The 26,799-nt window shown below is 35.0% G+C and overlaps 1 protein-coding gene across 1 annotated transcript in view; it reads right to left on the reverse strand.

The window, feature by feature from the left end:
* The window catches only part of RTN4 (reticulon 4), a 71,465-nt gene that overhangs the window by 40,083 nt on the left and 4,583 nt on the right, over window positions 1-26,799 (reverse strand). The window contains exons 2-3 of the mRNA XM_077772385.1: window positions 9,530-9,586; window positions 6,454-8,853 (exon numbers count right to left, since the gene is read on the reverse strand). Of these exons, the coding sequence (XP_077628511.1) occupies window positions 6,454-8,853; window positions 9,530-9,586 (2,457 nt within the window). The remainder of the gene's footprint in view (window positions 1-6,453; window positions 8,854-9,529; window positions 9,587-26,799) is intronic.

Genomic DNA, 26,799 nt, shown 5'->3' on the forward strand with positions numbered 1-26,799 from the left:
AACACCCATAGTACAGTAGATTGTCTAATTCTGGGAATGCAATCCAACAAAAACTATGTTCCTAATTTTCTGGCTCTTTCTGCCTGAAATAGGAACTAGAGATCAGAATATGACAGCAATAGAAAAACAACTTCACCACCAAGAAGGCATGTGGGATAAAGTGACCTCTGACCAGTATTCAAAATCAATTTTAAATAGGTAAGAATTGAATATAAAAATAAAACAATACATACATACATAATTTTCCTACGTGAAAACTGAAAAATGTCCACTAAAATGTAAAGTAAAATAAAAATTGTTTGAAAAACTGTAACATAACAGGAGTTTACGTCCTTTGTACGAAGAGTTCTCATAAAGTCAGAAAAAAGATAAACATCTGAATTTAAAAATGGGCAAAGGGTATGAACAGGCAATTCATAAATGAAATAAAAATAGCCAATAAATACATGGAACATATTTACTTTTACCAACAATCAAAGATCAAAACTGCAAGACAGCAATTCAACCTATTAAAGTGGTAAAGGTTTTTCTTTTTTAAGGCCAAATACAGAATGTCTGGAAGGATATCTAAGAAACAATTCCTAGCATAGGACTCTGAAGGAGATGAGGTTGCTAGTTTTGACAGGAAGTAGACTATCATTGTGTCCTTTGAATTTTGTATAATGTGGAACTGTTATCTATCTAAAAATAAATAAATAATATCAACTGTAGATAACAGTGGAGAAATGGGTGTTTTCTTACTCTTTTAGGGGGGAAAAATTAGTACAACTTTTCTGACAGCCAAGTTTTGCCAAAACTCCAAAAAATGGTCATACCCACTTAGCTAGGGTTTATTTCTAGTAATTTATGAAAAATAATTCAGATATGTAAAACATTTAAGTATAGGTTAATAGCAGCATTACTTATAAATTAAAAAGTTAGAAACCGCCTAAAAATCCAATAATAGCAAACTAGTTAAATTACATACAATACTAAGGAAAAGTAAGCATTAAAAAATCATGCAGCAGAATAAAGACATGGAAATATCAGCATTATGTAAGATGCTATTTACTTTTTAAAGCTTTAAACAATGTGTAGACTATGATCCCTATTTGTTAAAACACTTTTTTTCCACTCCATTCATAAAGGATCCATATGCATCGAAAATAGACAAGAAGAATATATTCTAAAATACTAACAATTATTATGTGTGGTCAACAGGATGACAAATTTTCTCTCATCTCAATAGTTTCTCTACTTCTCAAATTTGTACAGTGAGCATGTATTACTGCAGAATGTTTTATGTACTGTTGGTCTGACTTTACTGATAGCAGGTCCTTCAGACAAATTCTGACTACTAAACTCAAACATTTGCTTAAGGTCATACAGCTATAATCCATGATAAAGCCAGGATTAGAACTCAGGTCTGTTAAGACCAAAATGAAGTTCTTTCAACCACACTACATTTAATGTTTCCCAACTTTTATGGTATATATAACATAATTATTTTCAATCTGTACTCGGCCCATAGTGAAGCACTAAATAAATCCTCATTAATTTGACTTTAAGTCATATTTGTTGAAGTAAATAAAATTGATTCTTTTATTAATAACAGTGCATTTCTAATTTAGCTATATTTACTAACAGATTCCCAGCCAAAGATATTTCTACTCAATCTGTTAGGTTAAGCATGTTAATTTTTCAGAGTACTTAAATTTCTTACTTTTATCAGATTAACCTCAGTGTCATAATCAAAGTCCAACCAGTAATTATCAAAGTGTCCTAAATATGCTCACTAAAGATATATTTTAACCAAAATATGAAACCTTAATAGCTGTAGTGATTTACTGAGAAATTCAAAGGCTACATATAGTAAATTCCTAAATCAATGTAAGAAAAATGTTAAATTATAAACACTATCTAAAGAAAGCTCTTATTCATGAACACATTTAAGAAGTATATATAAATCTGCAAAGGATAATTTTTAATTCTTTACCTAGATAAAAGAGCCTCTTCTAATGAGTCCTTTATTATGAGAATACTACTTAGATATCACATACTTTAAGTAAAATAAATAAACTATCATGTTGTTAGTGGTTTACACGTCACTCACCAATAGTTCCAACGAGTCAGCCAAACAAAATCTATACTCTAATTATGAGCTAAAAATACTCTGTGCATCAGTGGCAAACCAAGCAATCAACAAACATATACTAAGCAATGGCATCTTTAAGCAAAGATTTCAGTGGTTTGGATGAGACATTAGCACCTTTCTTTACCACTAGCCTACCAACAACATAGATAGCAGCTGTTCACAAGAGCTTTATTCAGTTTCCACATGGAAGCAAAAGTGTTACTTTCATCTTGATATCCCTACATAGGTAAAATCACGTGAGAAAATGCACATGGTAACCCACTTTGACTTTTAAAACCTGTCTTAACATTGGTTAATGCTTCTACAGAACATGTATGTAATAAAAGCACAGCACCTTGGTTGCTGCAAAATTTAGAATAATTGCTCACTCCAGAATGGAAAACACCTGAGAAGGGGAGAAAACCTAGATTGGAATCCCAGTTCTTCACCTGTTGGGAAAAAGATTTTCCTTCTGGAATTAAGATTATAAATAAGAAAGTTAGCCCAACGTCTGGAACACAGAAGTTCAAAAGTATTGTGCTTACTATATAATTTGCTATGTAACTGTGGGAAATAAGACTAAGTCCCACACATTGGTGTGGTCATCCATAAAATGGTTCCTTCTTTCAGATCATGAGAGACTAAATATGTCAAAGTGCTATGTGTTTAGAAGATTTCCCCTTTCCAAGTAAAATGAGAAAAATTCGGCTTTTCTCAGTCTGAAAATTCTCAATTTAAAAACCTCCTAAATAGAAAGAAAACCTAAACCTGAAAGCAAACTGAAACAAATTAATCTGTTTTTCCAAATAAGTATTATAACCACACTGAAGGTTGGGGAAGAGAGAAGGAAGAGGGAGGAGGAGTAACTAATCCAAATAACTTGTACTTGACTATATACATTCCATTTTGGGCAGGGTTGGGCGGTACATTTGCAAAACAACCCTCAATTCTTTTATTGTGTTTTTGTGTTTACTATAATGACATTAGAAAACATTCTAAAACTATTTTAGAAATATTAAATGATTAAGCAAATGAGTAAATGTGTTAGCTGCCAGGGCTCTCACTACAGAAGAATATACAAATATGAAATGAGGGAAGAAAGAAACAATGCTCTGTAAGTAGAGTGGAACTGGAGGGAGGTATCTGTGTGAACACATGATTTCAAATACAAGTACATACATGTACTATGTTTATGTCTATGTATGTATGAAAGCATTTCCTAGCTCTGTCCACTAAAGGCTAAAATAGGAAGACCTCAGAGAGATAAAGAATACAACTAGCATCCAACTCTTGACCTTCAATACCATTCTCAACTAAAAACAATCAGGGATCCATCAAGAAATGGTTGATTTCAGGGCTGGGGTAAAACAGGCATAAGATGAGCCTATGTTTTGTTAGGCTAGAAAATCAGAAGAGCTTCTCTCTCCACCCCCCATAAAAGGACAGCTGCACATCCTTGAGCCAACCTGAACAGGGCCTTTCTAAATCTGGGACAATTTATAAACAAAATGATTAAGCATAGTAATGAATCATAAACCATTAGGGGGAAAAGAGAAATTCATAAATCCATATTGGTAATTAACTAACTAAATCATAAGAAAAGAGGTCTCTGGCTAACAGTAGAATGCCACGGGATGACTGATAAATGTGAAGGGAGTGTTGGAATTGAAAAATTATCATTTTGCAACCTTAATGGTAAACAGTGACACTAAACCTAGGAGGGAATTCTGATGGGGAGCAGGATATCTGTAGTCTTGAAATGTCACTCCTCAGACCTTATTAGTTGTAAGGGAAGAAGAAAGAAAGCAATTATATAGTAAGGAAATGAGGGGCCACCTTAACCAGATGATAAAAATTAACCTCATCAATGAGGGACTTAATGAACAGTGGGTACCTTGAGATATGATACCCTAAGAGGGGTAAGGGGTTCTACACATCTTCATTTTGGCCATGAATCCAAAACCTCAATCTAATCTCTGACAAACAGCAGACAAATGTAAAATTAAAACATTCTATTAAAAAGGGAAATGGGGAAGAGTCTAAGTTCTTCATAAATGTTAATGTAAGAGATAAATACTGGAAATGTAACAGATGAAAGGAGCCAAAAGCAACATGACAACTAAAAGCAAAATCTGACCCTAAACTAGATCTGTAGTAGAGGACACTTATACAGGACACATTATTAGGTCACAACGGACACATTGGAATACATATGGTAGATTAGAAAAAGTACTTTATCAATGTAAATTTATTAAGTTAATAGCTGTACTGAGGTTATGTAAGAACATGCCCTTTTTGAAGAACTTAAGGATAAAACAATGTATATAACTTACTGTCAAATGGTTCAGGAAAAAAAAAAAAAACCTATCACCTCCCTCTGCTCTCTTCTTTACATTCTTCAACTTAGATGCCACAGTCCATCGCATCAAACTACTCTCTTACTATTATCCTCAATTCCTTTGATTCATTCTCCTTTCACTGGAACCTCTAGCAAAACAGAAGCTTGAATCAATATAAGCATTTGCCTTCCCTGAACCTATACCCAGGATGATGCGCATAGTTAGAGAAAAGTCACTCTATTGTACAGACTTGTATGGATTCAACCTCCAACCCTGACTGGACTCCTAATACAATGCCTCTGTTTCCCTAGTCAAACCTCCTCCACCCAAGCATGTTCCATTCCATTCTCAGCAAATGACCTAACATACTGCTTTAAAAAATGAACATAAACCTCCATACACTTCCCTCAACTTCCAGCCACGAAACTAGCAGTATTGACACCCACAGTTTCCCTTCCATTCATTACAATGTCTTCCAAAACTGTTCCTCTTCTACATACCAATTCCTCCACCTGAATTCTGGATCTCATCTTATCCCATCCCCTCCTGACTTACTACTAGCACCTTTATTTAAACTTTCATTCCTATCTTTAAAAAAACAAAAGGTTCTTCCTCAAGTCTATCCTCTACCTCATTCATGCTATCGGTCTTTCTCCATGATCTCAAGTTTCTCAAAAATTACCATTCAGTATCCATTTGCTCAAGTCTCATTCACTCCTCACCCCTAGCCCTGCCCACTTACACCACCTGCATCGTCATGCCAACACCTTGACTCCTTTTTAACAAGTTCCCAATCCTTATCTTAATCAACTACATTTGATAATGTAGACAATTCTTCTATCTTTAAAACTTCTTTTCTTGGCTCTCCCTAGTTGATATCTGCGGCTTTAATTACTATCTCTGAGCCCATGATAAATATACACATATAGGTAAGATCTCTCAAAAGCTTTATATGTACAACATCCACCGCTTCTTGGATATCTCTTAGATACTTTAATATCAAAATATTTAAAACTGAATTTTTTATGTTCTCTCCTTAAACCCACTTTATTCTCTCATGTTCCCTACCTCAGTTTCTCATACTGCCATCTGTGTACTTGAAAACACAAGGAACGCAGGATTCCTGGATTCATATCTAACTTCTCCCCTTATCCTTCATGACCATATGCAATGAAACATCAGGTCCTATGTCTCCATGCTCATCCCAATGCCTTAATATTTATCATCTCCTCTTTCTTCAATTATAGCAACAACCTCTAACCTGGTCTCTCTGCCACCAGTACTACCCATCTCCATTATATAAGTATACTCAATAAATAAAAAGTAATCACTACACATTTACATAGAAAACACAACTAAATTAGAATGCCAAATAAGAAACACAGGTGCAAATCACTTTACACAAATCAAGTGTGTAAGAAATATAGCATCAAAAAGAAAAAAAAAATGACAATCCCTACCTTTCAGAAGAATTTGTAACAGCATATCTCAATTTACACTTTTCAACAAAATACTGCTCAATATGCCTGACTCTATACCTATTACTGGCAAATATAGCAGTATATTGAAATATTGAAGACATGCTACAGAAATGTTCTTTCATAACAATTTAAAAATCAAGTAATTTGTGGGAAAACAACAGTAAATACATCTGAAAATATTTTAACATCTCTTGACCTCCATGCTAGGAGGAAATACTAAAGGAAAAGAAAAGAAAGAAACACATGAAGCCAGTTCTAATAAAATTTTCTAGTTCCACGGTGCAATATAAATAGGAGCAATAAGTAATTGTGTGGATAAAGTTAAGAGCAAGGGACAAACAGTGAGTGCAAGAGGGACTAAAAAAAGAAAAGCACTAAAACTTTTGAGACAGTAGAAAAGAATTCTTATCAGTGTGATATATCAGACACTATAAATGTAATATACCACACAAAATGTAGTGGAATATTCCATAGGTCAAAAGCCAGCAATAAAGTACAAAACAATGTATGGACTGATTACCTGAAGTTTTACTCAGCTCTGCTGAAAATATAGCAGATGGTGATCTGTTCTCTTGTTCTGTATCAGAAGGGGTTTTTTTCTCAGCTTCTTTCACAAGAACTTTGGGTTTCACTATACTGCCTATTTCTGTTTGAGTGGCCAAAGCAGAGACATCTGGAGGCAGTAAGGGCACCTTCGAAATATCAGACCTATCTTTGGAGAGTTCATCTGAGACATGGACTTTATCTTCATCTTTAGGTTGTACACTCTTGAAAGAAAGGTCATGGGGTAACTCTGAGCAAGGTAATGACCCAGTTTCATCCTGGACATTAGCAATCTCACTTTTGTGGGATACTTCTAGGTCAGTGTATTCCCTGGTTAATTTAGGAGAAGAATCAGTTTTAGAACTGACAAACGTAGGGAACTCATCTATAATCTCAATTGGAGAGGAATCTGAGAATGTTTCACTCTCTCTTATTTTTGCTTCCTTAGCAACAAATAAGCCATCATCTGAATAAACTGCAGTACTGAGCTCCTTCACCTGCAAAGGAATTTTCTCCTTTTGGGTCAATGCCGAAACTTCAGTGGGTAAGAAGATATCTTTTGTAGTGTCTAAACTGGGCTGAAAAGATTCCAAATACGGCTTTCCCCCCTCAGGTGGTAGTGAAGCACTGAGTTTTTCCTTATTTTCAGGTTCTATCATTGACTGGGATGAAGTCTCAATGAGATTTTCTCTCACAAGTATCACAGCTTCATCCTGTTTTTGTGGAATGTCAGGTATTGAATCATCACTAAATAAGTCAACTGGTTCAGAATCAGGTGAGGAATCTTCAACTAACTCAGAATGATCAGGCACTGGCTGTGCAACTTTTGCTATTTCTGAGTAATCAGAGAAATCTGAAGTTGGTTCAGTAGGGAGTTTTGTTTCTTTAATTAAATCACATGCAATAGATATATAAGGAGCTTCTGTTTCTTGAACAGCTACCTTAATACTTTCAGGCTCTTTAATTTCCTCCTTTATTCCTGATACTTTTTTTAGTGATACATTCATGGTGTCTTCATATGGTGGGGGATTTTCAAGCTCAGGTTTCATGCTTTCGTAATTAACTGAAGAAGGAGCTTCTAATTGTGAAGAACTGGGCTGCGCTGCAGAAGCACCAGCACTAGGAACTACAGAATTTAATGGTGCTTCCATAACAATGTCAGGCAAAACTGGTGAAGGAGTAGCTTCCGATTCTTCAAAGGATGGGCAAAGCTGTGCCACAGGGTAGAGTGACTCTTGCACAGCTTCTGATGTTTGAACCAAGTCCATTTTTGTTTCAAAAGCAAGCTTCGTGCCTGTAGCTTCATTCAATTCACTTTCACATGCTTCCTGTACTAAATCTGGGGTCAGACCTTCAGCCACGTTTGCCACTGCTTCCTCAGTCACCTTGGACAAATTATCTGTTGTGACATAATCTGTCTCAGAATCCTGTGTTGCTACAAGGAAAGGATTTGATGTTTTGGTACTAATATTCTTCTCTGTTACAATTTGGGCCTTTTTTTCTTCTATCTTTTTTTCATCTGTCTTGTTTTCTGAAGTCTGATCTTCCAACAAAGGAAAAATGTTTGTTGAAAGGTTTTCGGTTGCTGTCGGGTTAAAGGGAGCACATGTGATATATGCTCCGGAACCATCTTTTACAGCTTCTGGTGTACTGGGAAAAGAAGTATCATCATTACTGCTTTCACTATCTTTTTCATGATTCGGTGGCTCAAGGCTATCCGCAAAACATTTCTTATCCACTTTACTCTCCAACTTGCTCTCTATTTTAACTTCAGCAGCCAACATATCACTATCTTGCTTGCTTCTATCTCTCACGTCCCATACTCGCTCAAATGGTTTGAAGTCTGCATATTCTTCCCTCATAGGAGCTTCTGCTGCAATTCCCTTTTCATTAAAACTATCCTTTGTTTTTTCTGCAAGCATAACTTTGTCCTCTTCTTTAACTGATTTAGTAAGGGCTGCAGGTAACTCTTGTTGATTACGAAGGATGGTATTACTAACTAAATCCTCTTTTTCATCCTTATTCTCTTCCCTAGGACTTGCTATTATGGCAGACTCTGCTTTTGGAGAGCCACTGAATGATCCTCTCATCTCTGAGTATTCCAATTGTGAAAACTCTGTTAAATCTCTGTCTACAAATGGATTTTTTGCCTTCTCTGTGAACTCTTTAGAAGCTTCTGCTGAGGTTTCTTGAAGCGTTCCTTCAGTGGGTAATACTGCTGGTAAATTACCAAGATATTCATGCTCTTTAAAAGAAGCAGCTGAGAGGGGAGACAGAGAAGGAAGAGAAGCAGCAGTTTCAAGCAGGACAGATGGAAAATCCTCTTGACCAGTGGAAACAGTGTTACCTGGCTGCTCCTTCAAGTCCATAATTTTTTCTGTGACCATGGACAGAAAGGAAAGTTAGAGAATGCCAGCGTTCTCAGAGTTAATGCAAGTTTTACGACAGATTAAAAATACGATTAGTAGATAGTTACTGTTAACTAAAATTTAATGTTAGTAACAATAAATAATAATCAAGTAGTCTTGAATCATTACTGAAAGAATTAAAGCTATTGTCAATAAAATGTGCATGGCTACAGAGGCAATTGCATGCTATGAAAAGACATATATCAAGTCCCAGGAAAAAAGCCTCAAGTACAATCAACTGAGAAAAGCTACTTCTAACTAGAGGAAGACAAGAGAATTTGAGAAGAGGGTGTGACAGTATAGAAAAGGCACTGAATAATTAAATGCCATAGAGTGGCATTCATTTCTATGAAAGCCTTTCGGCTATAAGCAAGTAAACTGTATTTGGAGAAAAGCACTAATCAATATATAAATGTAAATCAAGGGTCCAAGAATTCCTTACATATATCCAATTATTAATCAGGTTCTGCCCATTTCTCTCTTGGACATAGTATATAAAACGCAAATTTCAACTTTTTCAATAGAAAACATTCTTGGAACCATGCTAAATTTTAGTAAACTCAATCCACTCTGCACAGAGTTAATAAAACTAAAGAGTTAAAGTTAGAATATACAGAAGATAAAAGGCTAGCAGAAAGAACTTGCCTGCAGAGGAGTGTATCACAGGCTCAGATGCAGCAGGAAGAGCAAAAAGTGTCTCATCTGAAAAACAAATAGAATATAACCTCAGCAGAAATAAAGACAGAGTCTGAAGGAGACTAAAGATATGAGAAGCAGGCAAGGGTTCAGTCTGTAATAAGTTAACACAAAACTTTTATAAGGAAAAAGCCAAGACGGAAAGGAAAAAGTAGTACCATTAATCTGGATTAATTTATCATATACATTATAAACATGAGTAAATGATATCCACAGAAGCTATCATTTTTAAGAGGCAATAACATGTTTATATTAAAGAAATTTCATAAACCAAAGTAACCTTAAGATAGTATTCTTCTCAGTTAACATGGCATCCAAAGTTTTTATTCACATTTTCAGATAGGTACGTTATTTGCCCTAGTCAAGCCTAAAATTAAAAAGATGAATTTGAATAAAATAATTACTTTTGCTTAATCCTTTTTTATGGGCATATGTTCAGTTCACAAGAGCACTTTCAGAGAACCATGCATATTTTCTTATATTCCAGGTTGTCTACCTTTAAAGAAAAACATTCTAATAGTCACTGTGCACTACTCTTTAAGGATATTGGTCCGATGTGTCACTGTCCAAATTGCAAAGAAAATACTAATTATCATTAGGAAGATAATTATTATCATCAGTCTTGTTTTGTTTAACATTAACACTGAGGGATACTTGTTATACCAAGTGCTTTGCATGCAGGAACTCATTTTATTCCTTACAACTCTATTGTTATAAGTGGGGTTAAGATCCCCCATTTAACACATAAAAAACAAAACAAAACAAAAAACAACTGAGTGACAGAGGAGTAACTCACTCAATCCATAACTAATATATAACTAGTAAGACTCAGGGCAATGCAACTCCAGAGCTCATTTTCTTAGCCACTATACGCTCTATGTTATGGACTTAATGTTTGTGTCCTCCTCCTCCAAGTTCATAGGTTGAAGCTTTAATCTCCAGTGCGATAGCATTTGGAAATGGGGCCATGGAGAGGTCATTAGAATTATATGAGGTCATGAGGGTGGGGCCATGGCTGACAGGGTTAGTTCCCTTATAAGAGACACCAGGGAGCTTGTTATCCCTGTGTGACAACACTTTCTCCACTTCCCCCTTCCTCCTCTTCCTCTCTCTGAGCAACGTGAAGAAGCCATGTGAGCACACAGTGACATGGCAGCCACCTATAAGCCAAGAAAAGAGGTCTCAGAATGAAACCTACCTTGCCCAAACCTTGACTTGAGACTTTCCAGCCTCTAGAGCTGTGAGGAATTAATTTCTGCTGTTTAAGCCACCCGGTCTGGTATTCTGATGTGGCAGCCTGAGCCAACTAATCCACCACCTATTGGCATATTAAGCTGGCACAGTGTCACTTTATGGTTACTGGCAGCTGGGAGACCCTGAGCTAAAGGTCTTCTGTGATTTATACTAGAGAAAGGCCTCTAGCAAAAAACAATTTGGGATAGCCTGAAGAATAACAGGAAGGTATTCCTTTAGTGGAGAGAACCTAATAAATTTGGATATTTGTATCTGGAAGGACAAACCAGACAAGGTTGATCAACAACGAAAGAGAGATGTGGCTACCATCAACGTGGACATATCCTCTAAGGATATTCCCCTTGATGATAAGAGAGTTAAATTAACAATGTCATACAAATTTTAGATAAATCCATACTGGACATGATGTCATATATAAAGGATTCTTAGATGGGGTGATGAAAGGAAAATTCACGATATGCATTTAAAAAAGTCTCATAACCTAGAATAATAGGTTAGATGGGCAACACAGCCAAACCAGTAAGACATACCACCTTATGAGATTTTATAAAGCATACACATATGTACAAACTTTTTTTCTTAATGTTTATTTTTTAGAGAGAGCACGAGTGGGGGAGGAGCAGAGAGAGAGACACAGAGAGAGACACACAGACTCAGAAGCAGGCTCCAGGCTCTGAGCTGTCAGCACAGATCCCAAAGCAGGGCTTGACCCCACAAGCAGTAAGATCATGATCTGAACCAAAGTCGGATGCTCAACCCACTAAGCCACCCCGCTGCCCCTGTGTACACTTCTTAAACATGACTTGCCATGTGATCTTATTTGTTAGTTTCTTTCTCATTTATAAAATGAAAGAATTTGAAAATTCCTTTCAGCTAAAATAGTGAATTATAATCTTATAGAAAACTGAGATTTGGGGATCAAAGAGTATAAACGCCACAAATACAGAGGCCAGTCTTCTTGGAAAGGGAATTCAAAACATGTTACTGATTACTGTTAAAATCAGAAAGAAAACAAACTACAACTAAAACTGTACCAAAAGCCTAAGTATTTTTTAAATGTATCCTTATTCCTATCTAATACCAGAACCTCTCTTATAGTAAAAACTGTATTTCTGGCACTTGGCCAAATGAGAAAGTATATAAATTGGTATTTCAAATATTCACTAAATTTTGAAAAAAGAAAAACTATAATTTGAGATACAATCCAAAATTAACCATGAAACAAGTACTACATATCTAAAAGCACTTATTAGGAAAAAAAAAAAAATCTAGGAGAGATCACTATCATTTGGCCCTTAAGAAGAAGAGTTGTTCTGACTTCTCCTAAAGCAATCATGGATCATGGGATCAAACTGCCTGAGTTTAAATCCCAGATTGATCACTTAAGAACTGTGTGACCCTGAGAAAAGTTATTACTTATCCCTTCTGTGCCTCATTTCCTCACTGGTAAAAAAAAAAAAAAAAAAAAAAAAGGATAATAATACTACCTCCCTCAAAATGTTGTGAGGGAGGAAGAGGAGAATAATAAAAAACAGCTTGTCCTAAGTCTCAGGCGAGGAGGACAGAAAGCCAGGATGTAAATTCGTCTAACTCTTACGTTCATGTGGTTTATCTTTGGAGGGATGAGTTTATGTATAAGTAAGTGCAACTGGCGTAAATTCTTCTTTTTAATCAGCCCTTCAACTTTGATATCCTAAAATATGATAAACTGTCATCCAGGAAATACCCTATAATTATCTGAAATATTTGGTTATTTTCTTCTACTTCACAATATAATAACATTTATAGAGATGGTACTGCTGGCCAGGCACATTTATTTACGATGTGCTTTCAATACTGAAAACCACCCTATGAAGTAGGTACTACTGTGATCTTCACTCCAGAGATGAGGAAACAGACATAAGAGGCTAGATAACTTCCCCAGAGTCACAAAACTAAAAAATGATGACCTGAGATTTTAATCCAAAGAGTATACAATCCATGCTCTTTTCTGTAACCACTCTGCAGTACTTCCTTTCCTGGGCTTTATAAATTTAGAATTTTAAAATTTTTATAAATTAAATAAGGATGTTAAAGGAAAATTTTGACCGACAACACTTACATATCATAAGCTACCAAATTCTAAAACTAAAACACCTACTAGTTACTTTCTTGTTTTGAAAAAAATTACTGATTTTAGGTTAGTCTTCCTTTTTCTATAAAAGCCCCTAACTCTCACAAGTGAATAAACTACTTAATAATATGGGACACTATATTAAAAGTATAATATCCTAAATTACTGAGACATGTTATGTCTATACTTGTATTACTAGACTTACAAAAAGGGTAAACAACTCCCCCTCTAAGATCTTTGTCTATGACTATGTCAAATTCTAACTACTGGATGAAACTGAAACTTTATTCATCAACCTCATTTGTGCTATTGTGAGGAAACAGAAAAAAAAAAAATACTAAGGACTTAATTATACCCACAGTAAGTAAAAACACAATGGCATATTTAAGTAAACAAAAACAAGTCTTCATTAAATAATACACAAAAGGAAGCCAGAACTTTTCTATTAAGTCTCTCTAATCTACTGCCATCAAATTAATACTCCTAACAGGACAATCCTATTGATTCTATTCTGAAAAAATTTACAACCTCCCAGTTATCTTTATACCTTAAACTCTTGGATAAGGCCCTGCACCTTACAGTCCCTACTTACCTGCCTAAACTTATTTCTCACATGCCATCTATGTTACCCAAACATAATTCTTTCCAACCAAACTTAAGCCTTCACCTCCTGCATATCTGAATGCTGACATCCAGTAAAACACAAATTCACCATATTCAGCTGTACTTTCTTAAAACTTACTCATTCTTATTTTTGCTCATTTTCCATCACAGTTTCAGTTACCTACGCTCAGAGAATTAAGTAACTTATTCAAAGTCACAAAGCAAGTTAATGACAAAGCTAGAAAATTATAATTTAACTGTCACTACAAACAGGTACACACATTTATTTCCTTATTACCCTCAGTAAAATGAACAGAATCACTTATACTTATGACAGTATGAAAGATGAATACCATTCATAAAATTTTTTTCCCAAATGAGCTATTCCTCATTGTTAGCCCTGATGCTAGACTCATTTCCTTACCCAAGCTTAAATCTAGAGTGTAAATTTAGACTAATGTTTCAGGGCTATACATTTTGAATACTAATTACTTGCATCACACAAGGATCAGTTTCAAAATTAAAGTTCAAAAATTTTTTTAAGTCACTTTTTTATAAAGTAAAAGTTGGGGTGCCTGGGTAGCTCATTTGGTGAAGCATCCAACTCTTGATTTCAGCTCAGGTCACGATCACAGGGTCATGGGAAGGAGCCCAATAGCTCCGTGCTGAGTGTGGAGCCTACTTAATATTCTTTCTCCCTCTTCCCCTCTCTACCACTTGCACTCTCTCTCTAAAATAAAAAAATTTTAATTAAAACACTTTTTTTACTTTTAAAAAGTAAAAGTGATATTTCTGTTTTGAATTTATTACTGGCCAACTCAAAATATGCTATCACAATCCAACCAATGTTCACATCTTCTTATACTGAATATTTTCCTTGACATGTTCATTTCAAAACCAGTTTTTCAACCAAAAGTGTAATTGATCAATAAAAATCATAACTAATTTATAAAACACAGGACATAAACCTCATTTTAAAGTTAGAGAGAAAAAGTTTTTGCTATGGGAGTAATTATATCATAATTTGTCTCATATAAACAACTATAAAACTGGGCAAAATACATGAAGCAACTGTCATGAGACACTGGATATCATGAAGTACAGGGTATAACTCCTGAGAAGAGGGAAGCACACCAGATGATGCCCTGGCTTTCTACTTGAAGGCACTTTGTCTACAGCACATGGAAAAGGAGCCTAACACTCTGGTCAAGTTGACTTAACAGCTAAGTTGTCTGGAATTTGTGAGGCATGGTAACATACAAAAGAAAACTTGATAGAAAGGGAGCTCCAGAAATCTGGATAGAGGTTCCTTTTAAATCTCTGGCTGAACTATGTAACACATATACAGCACAAGACTTACCAAGGCCTAGCAAAGAATTTATGGTAAGTTTGTAAACTGAACATATATTCTGGAGGTCAGACACTGTACTGGAAGACATGATAAAAAGTTCTTGACGAGCCAGAGTGGAGAGATCTTGCTGAACACCCCAAGTATAAAAATGAGACCCCATGAAAGGCACACCTTAATAGGAGGACTACTTTAATCCTAAATTAAAGGTTACTTGGTCTAGACTTAGATCAAGAGTCAGCAAAATATGACTCATGGGCCAAAGTTATATTGGAAGACAGCCATATTCATTTGTGTGATGGATTGATTGTCTATGGCTACTCTGGCATTACAAGGGCAAACTTGAGTACTTAGGAAAAGAACCTATATGATGCACAAGCCTAAAATATTTACTGCTTTACCCTTAAAAAAAAAAAAAAAAAAGCCAACCCCTGCTCTAGACCCTAACTTTATAATTAAGGTTTGAAAAAGTCAAGACGATTTACCGGGAAACTGACTTCCAAAACAACACTAACACTACATCCATGACAAGCAGTGTAGAATAAAATATTACTAGACATGGAAAGAAGAAAATATGAGCATAAATATGAAAGAGAGCCAATATAAACAAATAATGTAAATATTGTGTTAGCAAGCACTAAAATGAAAATTACAATGGCTATTAAAATATTGCTACATATATACAGTAAAAGATGGACATAATGAGTGAATGGAGAGAGAATCATGGAAGACGAATATAGAAGAGAGAACAAATGAAAATTCTGTCACTGAAAATTATGTAAGTGAAAGAAAAACCCACTAGATGGACTTAAAAGCAGACTGGGCAGTGGAGAAGAAAAGATCAATAAGCTTAAAAAGCAACTATCCAAACTGAAGCACAGCATGGAGAAAAAAGAAAGGGAGAGTCTCAAAGACTTGCGAGACAATCAGGCAGTTAAAGTATATTTAACTGGAGTCCCTTAAAGAAGGCAACAGTGACTGAAGCCGAGGAAGGAGGAAAGGAGGGAGGAAGGAAGAAAGGGAAAGATATAAATGGCCTAAACTCTGACAACTGTGACAGAAAATACTAACCCACAGATCCAAGAAGCTTAGTGAACTCTGAGTAAAATAAACACAAAACCACAAAGAAGTACACTGTAGAGATCAAACTGTTGAAAACTAAAGATATAGAAAACCTTAAAAACAAAGGAAATAGGCACAGAAGCAGCAATAAGAATGACCTCAGCTGCCACTGAAAACAATGGAATGCAAAAAATAGTATCTTTATACAACAACAAATCTACCAACCTAGAATTATACAATTATTATTCACTGATTGCCTATTTGTCAGACTGCCTACTGACTAAACTCCTATTCCCCAAATCAATACTTAGCAGTGGTTGTGTGCCGAGCAACATTCCAGTCACCCAACACACATTCCCAGGTAAGGTCAAACAAGGCAACCCTATGCCTCCCCGTTTCAGCTCGCATACTATAAACAAATGTACTTTCTGTAGTTTATTTAGTGCCATATTTTGTACATTTTTTGTGATGATTTTTGTTTAAAATGGCCCCTAAGGAAAAAAGAATACAAAAATAAAAAAGAAGGGGAGGCGCCTGGGTAGCTCAGTTAGTTAAGCTACTCAGGTCATGATCTCACAGTTTGCAAGTTCGCGCCCCCAGTCGGGCTCTGAGCCTGGAGCCTGCTTTGGATTCTGCGTCTCCCTCTCTCTCTACCTCTCCCCTGCTCATGCTCTTTGTCTCTCAAAAATGAATTAAAAGTTAAAAAAAATTTTTTTAATAAAATGGCCCCTAAGAACAGTGCTTAAGTGCTATCTAGTGTTTTTAACCACAAAAAGGCCATGATGTACCTTACAGAAAAAACGCATGTGTTAAATAAACTTCATACAGGCATGAGTTACAGTTCTGTTGGCCTTGAGTTTAATGTTAATAAATCAACTATATTAAAAAACGTGTCTTTAAATAGAAACACACATAAAACAAAGATACATTCATGAAGTAACAAAAATGCTAGGACTAGAGGTTCACAGGAATCTAACCCTGTATTTTCCCTTGAGGCAATGATTCAGTATTTGCTAATTCAGTATTTTCCATGACTTTAGAGAACATAATTACCATGAACAATAAGATTGACTGTATTCATCAAAAATATCCTTTAAAAATACAGATGAATAAAAGTATTACCAGATAAACAAAAGGTGAAAACAAAAACTGAAAGAAATTATCACCAAGAGACCTGTACTACAATAAATGTTAAATGCAGTTCTTCAGACTGAAGGAAAATGATAGCAGGTAGTAACCTGGATCTTCAGGAACAAATGAAGAAAAGCAAAATTGGTAAATACCTGAGAAAAACACAAAATATTCTCATTCTATAATTTCTTTAAAGAAATGATAAATATCATGAAAATGATAAATAGATATATATTAAAGAAATTAAGGAATGAGAATAAAGAATAATTTATTTTTGAAGCTCTAATTACTGTATGCAATATATGTGGAAGCAAAATATATGACAATAAAAGAACAAAGAATGGAAGGAATATATAAAAGTATAAAAGAACAAAAGCAGAAGAGACAAAGAGAAAATAAAGATTTAAATGAGCCATATGAATAATTACACTGAATGTAAATGGCTCCAATTTGGCAGCAGAGGTTTTTAGACTAGATAAAAACCCTACTATGACCCTTTATAGGACACACCTTAAATATAAAAACATAATTTTTTTATATTTAAAAAGTAAAAATGTAAAAGGACATCTATATCATCCAAACACAATCCTACAAAATCCGAAATGCCCAATGTTAATGTTGAGCAAAGCAGATTCAAAGACAGAGTATTACCTTGAGATTATCAGAGACAGAAAGAGAGGGGGGCATCAGTTAATGATAAACTAGTAAATAGATATACCAACACTAAAGGTGTATGGGAAATATATGAAGCAAAAACTGAGGAAAGACATAGATAAATCTACAAATCTTAGTTTAAAATTTTAACGTTCAAGTCTCACCTGACAGACTAGACACACATGCACATACACCAATCACTAAGAATACTAAGATTTAGACAATACTATCAATGAACGAAACCTAACTGACTTTTATAGAGCACTATAACCAACAACAGGATTCACCATCTTCTCAAGTACACATGGTGTATCCACCAATTAACCATTTCTGAGTCTATAAAACAAGTCTCAGTAAATTTCAAAGGATTGAAATCATGCAGTGTAGGTTCTCTGACCACATAAATTAGGTTGAAATTTTAATAAGACAAAAATATCTGGAAAATTCCCAAATGTTTGAAAAGTAAACAACACAATTCTAAATAATACATGCATAAAAGAATATAGCACAGAGGAAATTAAAGATTTAATTTAAAATCAAGTGATAATGGAAATGTGTGATATAGCTAAAGTAATGCTCAGAAATTCACAGCTCTAAACACTTTTAGAAAAAAGGATTATATTCAAACTTTAAAGCTTCCACCTTAAGAAACTAGAGAAAGAAAACCAAGTTAAACCCAAATAAGCAGAAGAAAATAAACAATAAAAATAAAAGCAGAATCTTATGATCCAGAAAACAACCATATAGAGAAAAATTGGTGAAACTGAAAGCTGGTTCCTTGAAAAGAGCAAGGTAATTGATAACCCCTAAAATGATCAAGAAAAAGAAAAGTACTAGAAATAAAAGAATTATCACTAAAGATCTTAAAAACATAAAAGATTATGAACAAGTTTATGCCAAGAGATTAGACAACTTAGATGGGTGGACAAATTCCTTGATGTCCACTCATCAAGAGAAAATAGACAAATGCCTTGAAGAAGGGCATACACTTCCAAAAGTGACACAAGCAGAAATAGAAAATCTGAACATCCCTGTATCACTTACTTAAATAAAATATATTTATAATTTAAAACCTTCTCCATAAAGAAAACTCTAAGCCCAAATGGCTTCACTACTAACCTCTATAAATATGTAGAGATGCTATACAAACTCTTTCAATATATGAACAGCAAACACTTCCCAAAACATCTAATATAATTACGCATTATTACCAAAATCAAACAAGGATATTACAAGAAAATTAATTTATAAAAATTATTCCTTACATATGCATGCAAAAATCTTTAACTGAATCCACCAATTCATAAAAAGTGTAATCATTACCAAGAGGAGTTTAATCCTTGGATTGCCAGGCTGGTTCAATATTCAAAATCAAACTATAAAATTCACTATATTAAAGCCTGAAAAGGGGCTCCTGGGTGGCTTAGTCGGTTAAGCGTCTGACTTTCACTTAGGTCATGATCTCGCGGTTCATGGGTTCGAGCCCCAAGTCGGGCTCTGTGCTGACTGCCAGCTCAGAGCCTGGAGCCTCTTTCGGTCTGTGACTCCCTCTCTCTCTGACCCTCCCCTGCTCACGCTGTCTCTCTCTCTCCTAGAAATAAATAAAACATAAAAAAAAAAAAGCCTGAAAAAGAACTCCTATGACTGTCTCAATGGAAGCCAAAAGGCATCTGATAAAATTCAACACCTATTTAAGAAAAATTCTCAGTAAACTGGGTACAGAAGAAACTTTCAACCTAAAAGGTCAAGACATCTAGAAAAAATAATGCAGTTAATATTGTACTTAATAGTAGAAGACTAAATACATTTCATCAAGATCCAATAATAAAACAAGGAATCCATGTGCCTTTTCACCATATTTATAGCATAAGGATTAGAAGGGAAAAGTAAAACTATCTTAACTTGAAGACAACAGGACTGTGTAGCTACAAAATCCTAAATGGCTAAAAAACCCAACAACCTACTAGAGCCTACTGGAGCTAATAAGTGAATTTAGGAAGGATGCACTACAGATATGACAGTATGCAAAAACTACTGTAATTCCATAAACAGCTTAACGAAAGGAAAATAATTCTTTTTTAAAAATCACTTACAACAGCAACAAAAAACATAAAATACTTAGGGATAAATTTAACAGAAGTATAAAACCTCTAAACAAAATTACAAAAACACTGTTGAGAAATTACGAAGATCTAAACAACAGAGAGAGAAAGAGACATCGTGTACATGGACTGGAAGATTTAATGTTAAGCGTTAGAAAAGAGTACTCTCTGCTTCCGGTGTTTCTGTACATCTTATAAGCAGAGGGGCTGGGTACTGACTGCCTTTTCAAAGATGTTTATATATATCCAACAATCCTGGACACAGAGATAGTGTCTTCCTTTTGAGCACCAGGCATACTTATTATGTAGTGTAAATTCAGTTTCCCTAAATTCCTTTCCTGCAATACAGCCTATGGCAAGAGTTAAGTGTCACTTGGCCCTCTCCAGTGTTGCCCTATAGGAAATGGGACTTAGGGAACCTGCACACGAAAATGCTGATATTTCAGCTATTTTCATTGCTGTGAGGAATAAAGACCTTTATCTCTGACTCAGGCATCTGTGTCTTCTGCCAGCATTCAAGAAACTATGGCAGGCTATCGTGTTACCTTGTTATAATGCTTCAAACCCTAAAATGTCAATTCTCCTCATAATGCTCTTTAGACCCAATGCAGTATCAATCAAATTCCAAGTAGACATTTTGTAGACATGAGCAAGCTGATTCTAAAATGTATATGCAGGGGCGCCTGGGTGGCTCAGTCGGTTAAGCATCTGTTGGGCTCAGGTCATGATCTCATGGTTTGTGGGTTCGATCCCTGTGTCAGGTTCTGTGCTGACAGCTAGCTCAGAGCCCCGGAGCCTGTTTCAGATTCTGTATCTCCCTCTCTTTGACCTTCACCTGCTCACGCAGTCTCTCTCTCTCTCCAAAATAAATAAAACATTAAAAAAAATTTTTTTAGTAAAAAACTTAAAAACTTAAGATCTATGCATTTTATTGCATATAAATTGTATCTTAATAAAAAAAAAACATGAAGGGGTGCCTGGGTGGCTCAGTTAGTTAGGCTTCTGACTCTTGATTTCCAATCAGATTATGTTCTCCTGGTTTAATCGGACCGCACCGCACATCAGGCTCTGTACTGACAGAGCCTTCCTTCTCTCTCCTATCCCGTTTATACATGCATCCTCTATCAAAATAAATAAATAAACATTTAAAAATAAAAAATAAAATAACTGTAAGTGAAAAAAAAGTGTATGAGCATTCTTCAATAAATTTTAGAGGGAGTGCAAGCAAACAAGGGACAGTCAATAAGACTTACAAAACAAATCAATCCATTTTATTATTTTTTTGTTTATTTTTGAGAGCGAGAGAGAGAGAGAAAGAGCAAGAGAGGGAGAGGGAGAGAGCATGAGTAGGGTAGGGGTAGAGAGAGAGACACACAGAATCCAAAGGAGATTGTCAGCACACGGGGCTTGAACGCCTGAGCCATGAGATCATGACCTGAGCTGATCAGATGCTTAACCAACTGAGCCATCCAGGTGCCCTGAAATCAATCTATTTTAATATGTAGACCTTCTTCAGATTCTGATTTAAGTTTATGTATTTGAGAGAGAGAGAGAGAACAAGCACATGCAGGGCAGGGCAGAGAGAATCCCAAGCAGGCTCTGCACCTCCAGTGAAGAGCCCAATGCGTGGTTCAAACCCACGAACCAAGGGATCATGACCTGAGCCAAAATCAAGAGTCAGAGGCTTAAGCAACTGAGCCATCCAGGTGCCCTTGGATTCTTATTTTTAAAAACACTGTGATAAAAACAAACCAAAAAAAAAAAAGACCATTTATGACATATTAACACTAGCTGGATATTTGAGGACATTAATTTTTGTTAAATATGCTGGAGAAACATTTGACTGTTTAGTGTTGTGGGTATGTTTCCAAAGTAGTTACAGTCTGCAAAATACGTAATGAAATATTTATGTGTGTGGGATTGGCAGGATTGACTATGGATTGATGGCTATTGGGGCTCAGTGACAGCTAATCAAGTGTCTTTTGCTATTCTGTCTTTATGTTTGAAATCTTTTATAACGAGAAGTATAACTTTTAAAATCTCTTCAAAAAAGAGATATGGCAACGTAAACATACTAAAATTCTATTTTATACTGAAGCAATTTTAACCAGTTTTATCCACAACTCTAATAGCAATTAAAATATCAATGTTAAACTTAACTACAGCTCATGCTGAACATATTTCACTAACAAAAAATGTTAGTAAGAGTGTCAAAAGAAAGCCTGCTGGAAATAAGAGTGGGTAAATGAGAAAGTATGTTGGTAAGTGGTGGTTTTTCAGCCCTTGTTCAAAAGTGACATCTTAAAGCCCTAATCCTTAGAGCAGATCTGTATTATGCAGTGTAGAATGGCCTATAAAACATTACATAATGAAATACTTATTTGATCTCCTAAATTCTGGTTTTCCTAAATCACCTTATTATTAATAAGCAAAAGTACCTAAGTTTTTATCAAGTTGTTTTGTATAAAAATTAAAATATCAGAATATCAGAACTTTATAGAATGAAACGTTTCTGTAATTTAAAAATGATGATTAGCTGAGACTGAGAAGCTTTTTTTTTTATTTTTTTAATGTTTGTTTATTTTTGAGAGAGACAGAGAGACAGAGCATGAACAGGGGAAGAGCAGAGAGAGAGGGAGACACAGAATCCGAAGCAGGCTCCAGGCTCCAAGATATCAGAGGGCTGGAACTCGTGAACCAGGAGATCATGACCTGAGCAGAAGTCAGATGCTTAGCTGACTGAGCCACCCAGGTGGCCCTGGGACTGAGAAGTTTTAAAGGCTATTTATGAAAGGGATTTACATGGTAAGAGTATTTAACAACTTTGTTAGAACAAAGAAAAACAAAATTTTTAAAAGGGAAATTCCCCTCTTTTTTAAGATCAAAGACTCCAGCCAGTAGCTTAAAAAAATGGGTTTTTTGGGGGGGAGGGTCGCTTTACCTAGTGCTGTCAAAACACTGAGATAAGTAATTTTAATAACGGACCTTCCAACTACTCAAGTTTACAAGTCAATGTGTAAAACTGAAGAAAAACTATGCAGGCAGACCTAGAACTCAATTAAGATTTTTTCCCTTTTCACAAAACTGTTGACAAGTAAGTTTATGACTGTCCCTACGGTACAATCGTAAGTCTCCTCTAGATTTAAGATAGCAGAAAATTCTTTACAACTAGCAATGTGTGTTTTTCCCTTAATCTGCTACATATGTTTCTCTTAAGCACAACCTCTACTCATCTTTTTGTCCCCATATGTAGCTTTAAAAAAAAAAAAAACAGGAAAAGGAGTATGCTAATTTTTTAACAAATATTGAACTTCCAAAGGGACCACCAATATAACCAGACAACTGCTAAATTTGTTTGAATAACAAAACTTTATAAGCCTTCTTCACCTATGTAATAATTCCATTAATTCGAAGAACAAGCTGTTAGAGAAATCATGTGTTTTCTTAAAACTAAAGTGTCACTTAAGACCCCCTCTAAATTTAAAGATTTAGAAACTGCTGCTAAAACAATAATCCAATATTCAGGAGCTATAGCTCTTACTACAAGAGTATAGAAAATGTTTCTCAAAACAAGTTTTATTTTGTTTTTTGGGGTTTTTTTAGAAATAAAAAAGCAAGACTTCTTTCTTTACCAGTCTATCTATAGTTAACTGAAAAGAGGGGTCCAAGTATCTATATAACCCAGTATATCAAGTATCTCATACTAAGTAGACTAGAGAATTTAATAATTTTTTAAAACCTATATTTCATATAATTAGAAACTAATTTTTTTAAACATAGGCTAACAAAAGCTATGTTTGTAGAAAAAATACATAATATCAATCCAAAAAATATATCAATCCTCCCCTAATGATTAAATGTAATATAGCCACACCATAATCCCAACAGAGGCAGCGGGAATTAAACAAATTTTAAATATCAGGTAGAAAACTGTACATGCATAGATAGCCAGAAAAAATAATTCTGGAAAAGCCCTATCAGCAATTATTTCATTTGAAAGTCACAGCAATTAAAACCATTTGGTACCTATACATGAAGAAAATGGGAAAGAGGAAATATTTCACCGATACTGTAAGTATATGACAAAGTGGCATTCTAAATAGTAAAGATAAGATGGATGATTCAATAAATGGTGTTGGGACAAAGGAAAAATCATATTGAAAAATAAAATTATATCACTACTACACTCTCCAGAACAAAATAAACTACAGAGAATGAAAGGACTGAAAGTTAAAATGAAATCATAAAAATCATAAAAGTACTAAGAAAAAAACATGGGAGAAATTTTTATAATGTTAGAGAAGGCCTAAGAATTAAATAAAACCCAATGACTTGTATCCCTCAAAGGCATAAAAGAATATGATAAATATGATTACTTAAAATTTCTGCACAAAAAAATACACTGAAGGTCAAAATACAAACAACAAATGAAAAAAAGTTTTCAGGACACAACAAAATGCTAATTTTCTTAAAACAGAGCAAGTGTTCCTACATGTGTAAGAACAAAAACCCAGAAGAACAATAAGCAAAAGTTGTGATCAGAAAAAAGTTACTGGCATCTATGCTAAAAAATACTCTGAAATGCAAATAAAAAAAAAAAGAAAATTTGCTAAGCCATTCACTAGTTTACCAATACACTGTGCTGGTAAAGGCATAAAGAAAAAGCTACTTTAAACACATTACTGCTGGGAACAGAGGTTGCAATAACTCTTTGCAATACAATTCAGTATTACCTAACAACATTTTAAATGCACATACCCTATGAACCAGTAATTCTACTTTCATGAATTTATCCTACTATATATATATAAAATAGCATGTATTCCCAAAGAAATATATATGTGTTCATAGCAACATAATCTATAACAAAGTTGAGAAACCCACTTAACCATCCATAAGAGACTGATTGAATAAAATGATACATCCATCTACCTTGTATATGTAAATAAATAAATGCTTTCATTCATAACATTTTTATTGAGAGAATATATTGTAATTCTAGGACTATATATCCATAATATCAGTTTACATCCATAATATCATATTCATTCAACAAATCTCTGAGTGCCTATACCACATCTAAGGCACTGTGATCAACAGTAAAGATATGTCATAGCCTTCTTCCTCAAGGGAAAAAAGTTATGGGGCACCTGGATGGCTTAATCAGTTAAACATCTGACTCTTGATTTCAGCTCGTATCATGAACTCACAGTTCCTGAGTTCAAGCCCCGCAACCACCTCTCTGCAGTCAATACAGAGCCTGCTTTGGATCCTGTCTCCCTCTACTCTCCCTATGCCCCTCCCCCACTCACACACTCTCAATCTCTCTCTCAAAAATAAGTAAACATCAAAAAATATATATTTTTCAAAAGTTATATAGCCCCTTTCCTCAAGGAGCATACAGTCTGGCAAAGAATTGAAATGAGTAAACATACTATTACCATATACAGTATGACATACATGATGAGATAAGAATAGACTTATTAGAATACTTAAAAACGATCACCATTTACAGGTGCTTGGGTGACTCAGTCAGTTAAGGTTTGGACTCTTGATTCAGCTCAGGTCATGATCTCACAGTTGGTAAGATTAAGCCCTACATGGGGCTCTGCACTAATGGCACAGAGCCTGCTTGGGATTCTCTCTCCCTCTCTCTCTGCCCCTCCTCTACTCACCCATTCACGTGTGCTTTCTCTCTCAAAATAAACTTTACATCTACTTTTAAATAATAATAATAATCACCATTCCAAAAAACAAAAAACCAACCACTTATGTGTAAAATTATTAACTTCTCCCTTAAAGTTGAGAAGAACGATGAGGTCTTCAGTCTGAGAAGACCTTAGCATCAGTAAAGCTGCTTCCCACCATTTTACATGCCTATGTCCTACACTAGCCAGCCACAAAAGTCACATTCACCCATTTAAACACTGATGAATTATGGTTTGCCCTTAACAGTTCTCATTCCTGGTGCTGCCACCCACAGAAGGCCATTCTAGGGTCTATATTTAGAAAAGGAACAAAAAGGATCAAAGAATATAGTGTAAGAATGATATATCTATGACACTGATTTCTACTTAATCAGAAATTTCATTAAAGAATCAAGAAATATCATCCGCTTGGGTTGGTACTTTTTCCTGGTCTAGCAAAGTACCTTTAAAATGTGCCATTTAATTTGGAGCCTTGTATCAGTAGTGTTTCAAATGAACTGCTTTTAGGGAGATTATGAAATAACTACATATAAAACAGAGCCCATTATTAGACAACAGATAATATACTTGCTCCTTTTTTAGAAATATTTCATATAAGATAGCAAATCTTCCAAGTTTACAGGGATATAGTGCTAAAATAGCATGTTTTTAAATACTACTACTCACACTGAGGTATTTATCAAAGGTGCATTATATACTCATCACTTCATTTTAAAATGGTTTGAGGGAATTTGCCAGTTACTAAAAAGGATTATAAATTTGACATGGAGCTTTCTATAAGCCAATCTAAAATGTAACTCAACTTATCCATAAGGAGCATACCAGGGTTCCCAACTTTTATTCCTAGTCCGAAATTAGTAATGGCTTAACAAGAGAAATTATTTAGAATCTGTAAATTCATCAGTTCTTTTCCATGTTTTCATTTTCAAAGTAGGATAGAGAATGGATAGAGCATGAGAGCTCCTTCTTTAGAAACAACTGCTTCCTAGAAATAAAAGTCACATCACTGTACAATTAAACTTTATATTAAGAACTAGTACTTAAGAGGGGCCCTGGGTGGCTCAGTCAGTTGGGTGTCCGACTTCAGCTCAGGTCATGATCTCACAGCTTGTGAGTTCAAGCCCCGGCATCAGGCTCTGTGCTGACAGCTTGGAGCCTGAAGCCTGCTTCAGATTCTGTGTCTCCCTTTCTCTGCCCCTCCCCTGCTCATGTTCTGTCTCTCAAAAATAAATAAATGTTAAAAA

The sequence above is a fragment of the Crocuta crocuta genome, unplaced genomic scaffold (assembly GCF_008692635.1).
Source record: "Crocuta crocuta isolate KB4526 unplaced genomic scaffold, BGI_CrCroc_1.0 scaffold830, whole genome shotgun sequence".
Taxonomy (NCBI): domain Eukaryota; kingdom Metazoa; phylum Chordata; class Mammalia; order Carnivora; family Hyaenidae; genus Crocuta; species Crocuta crocuta.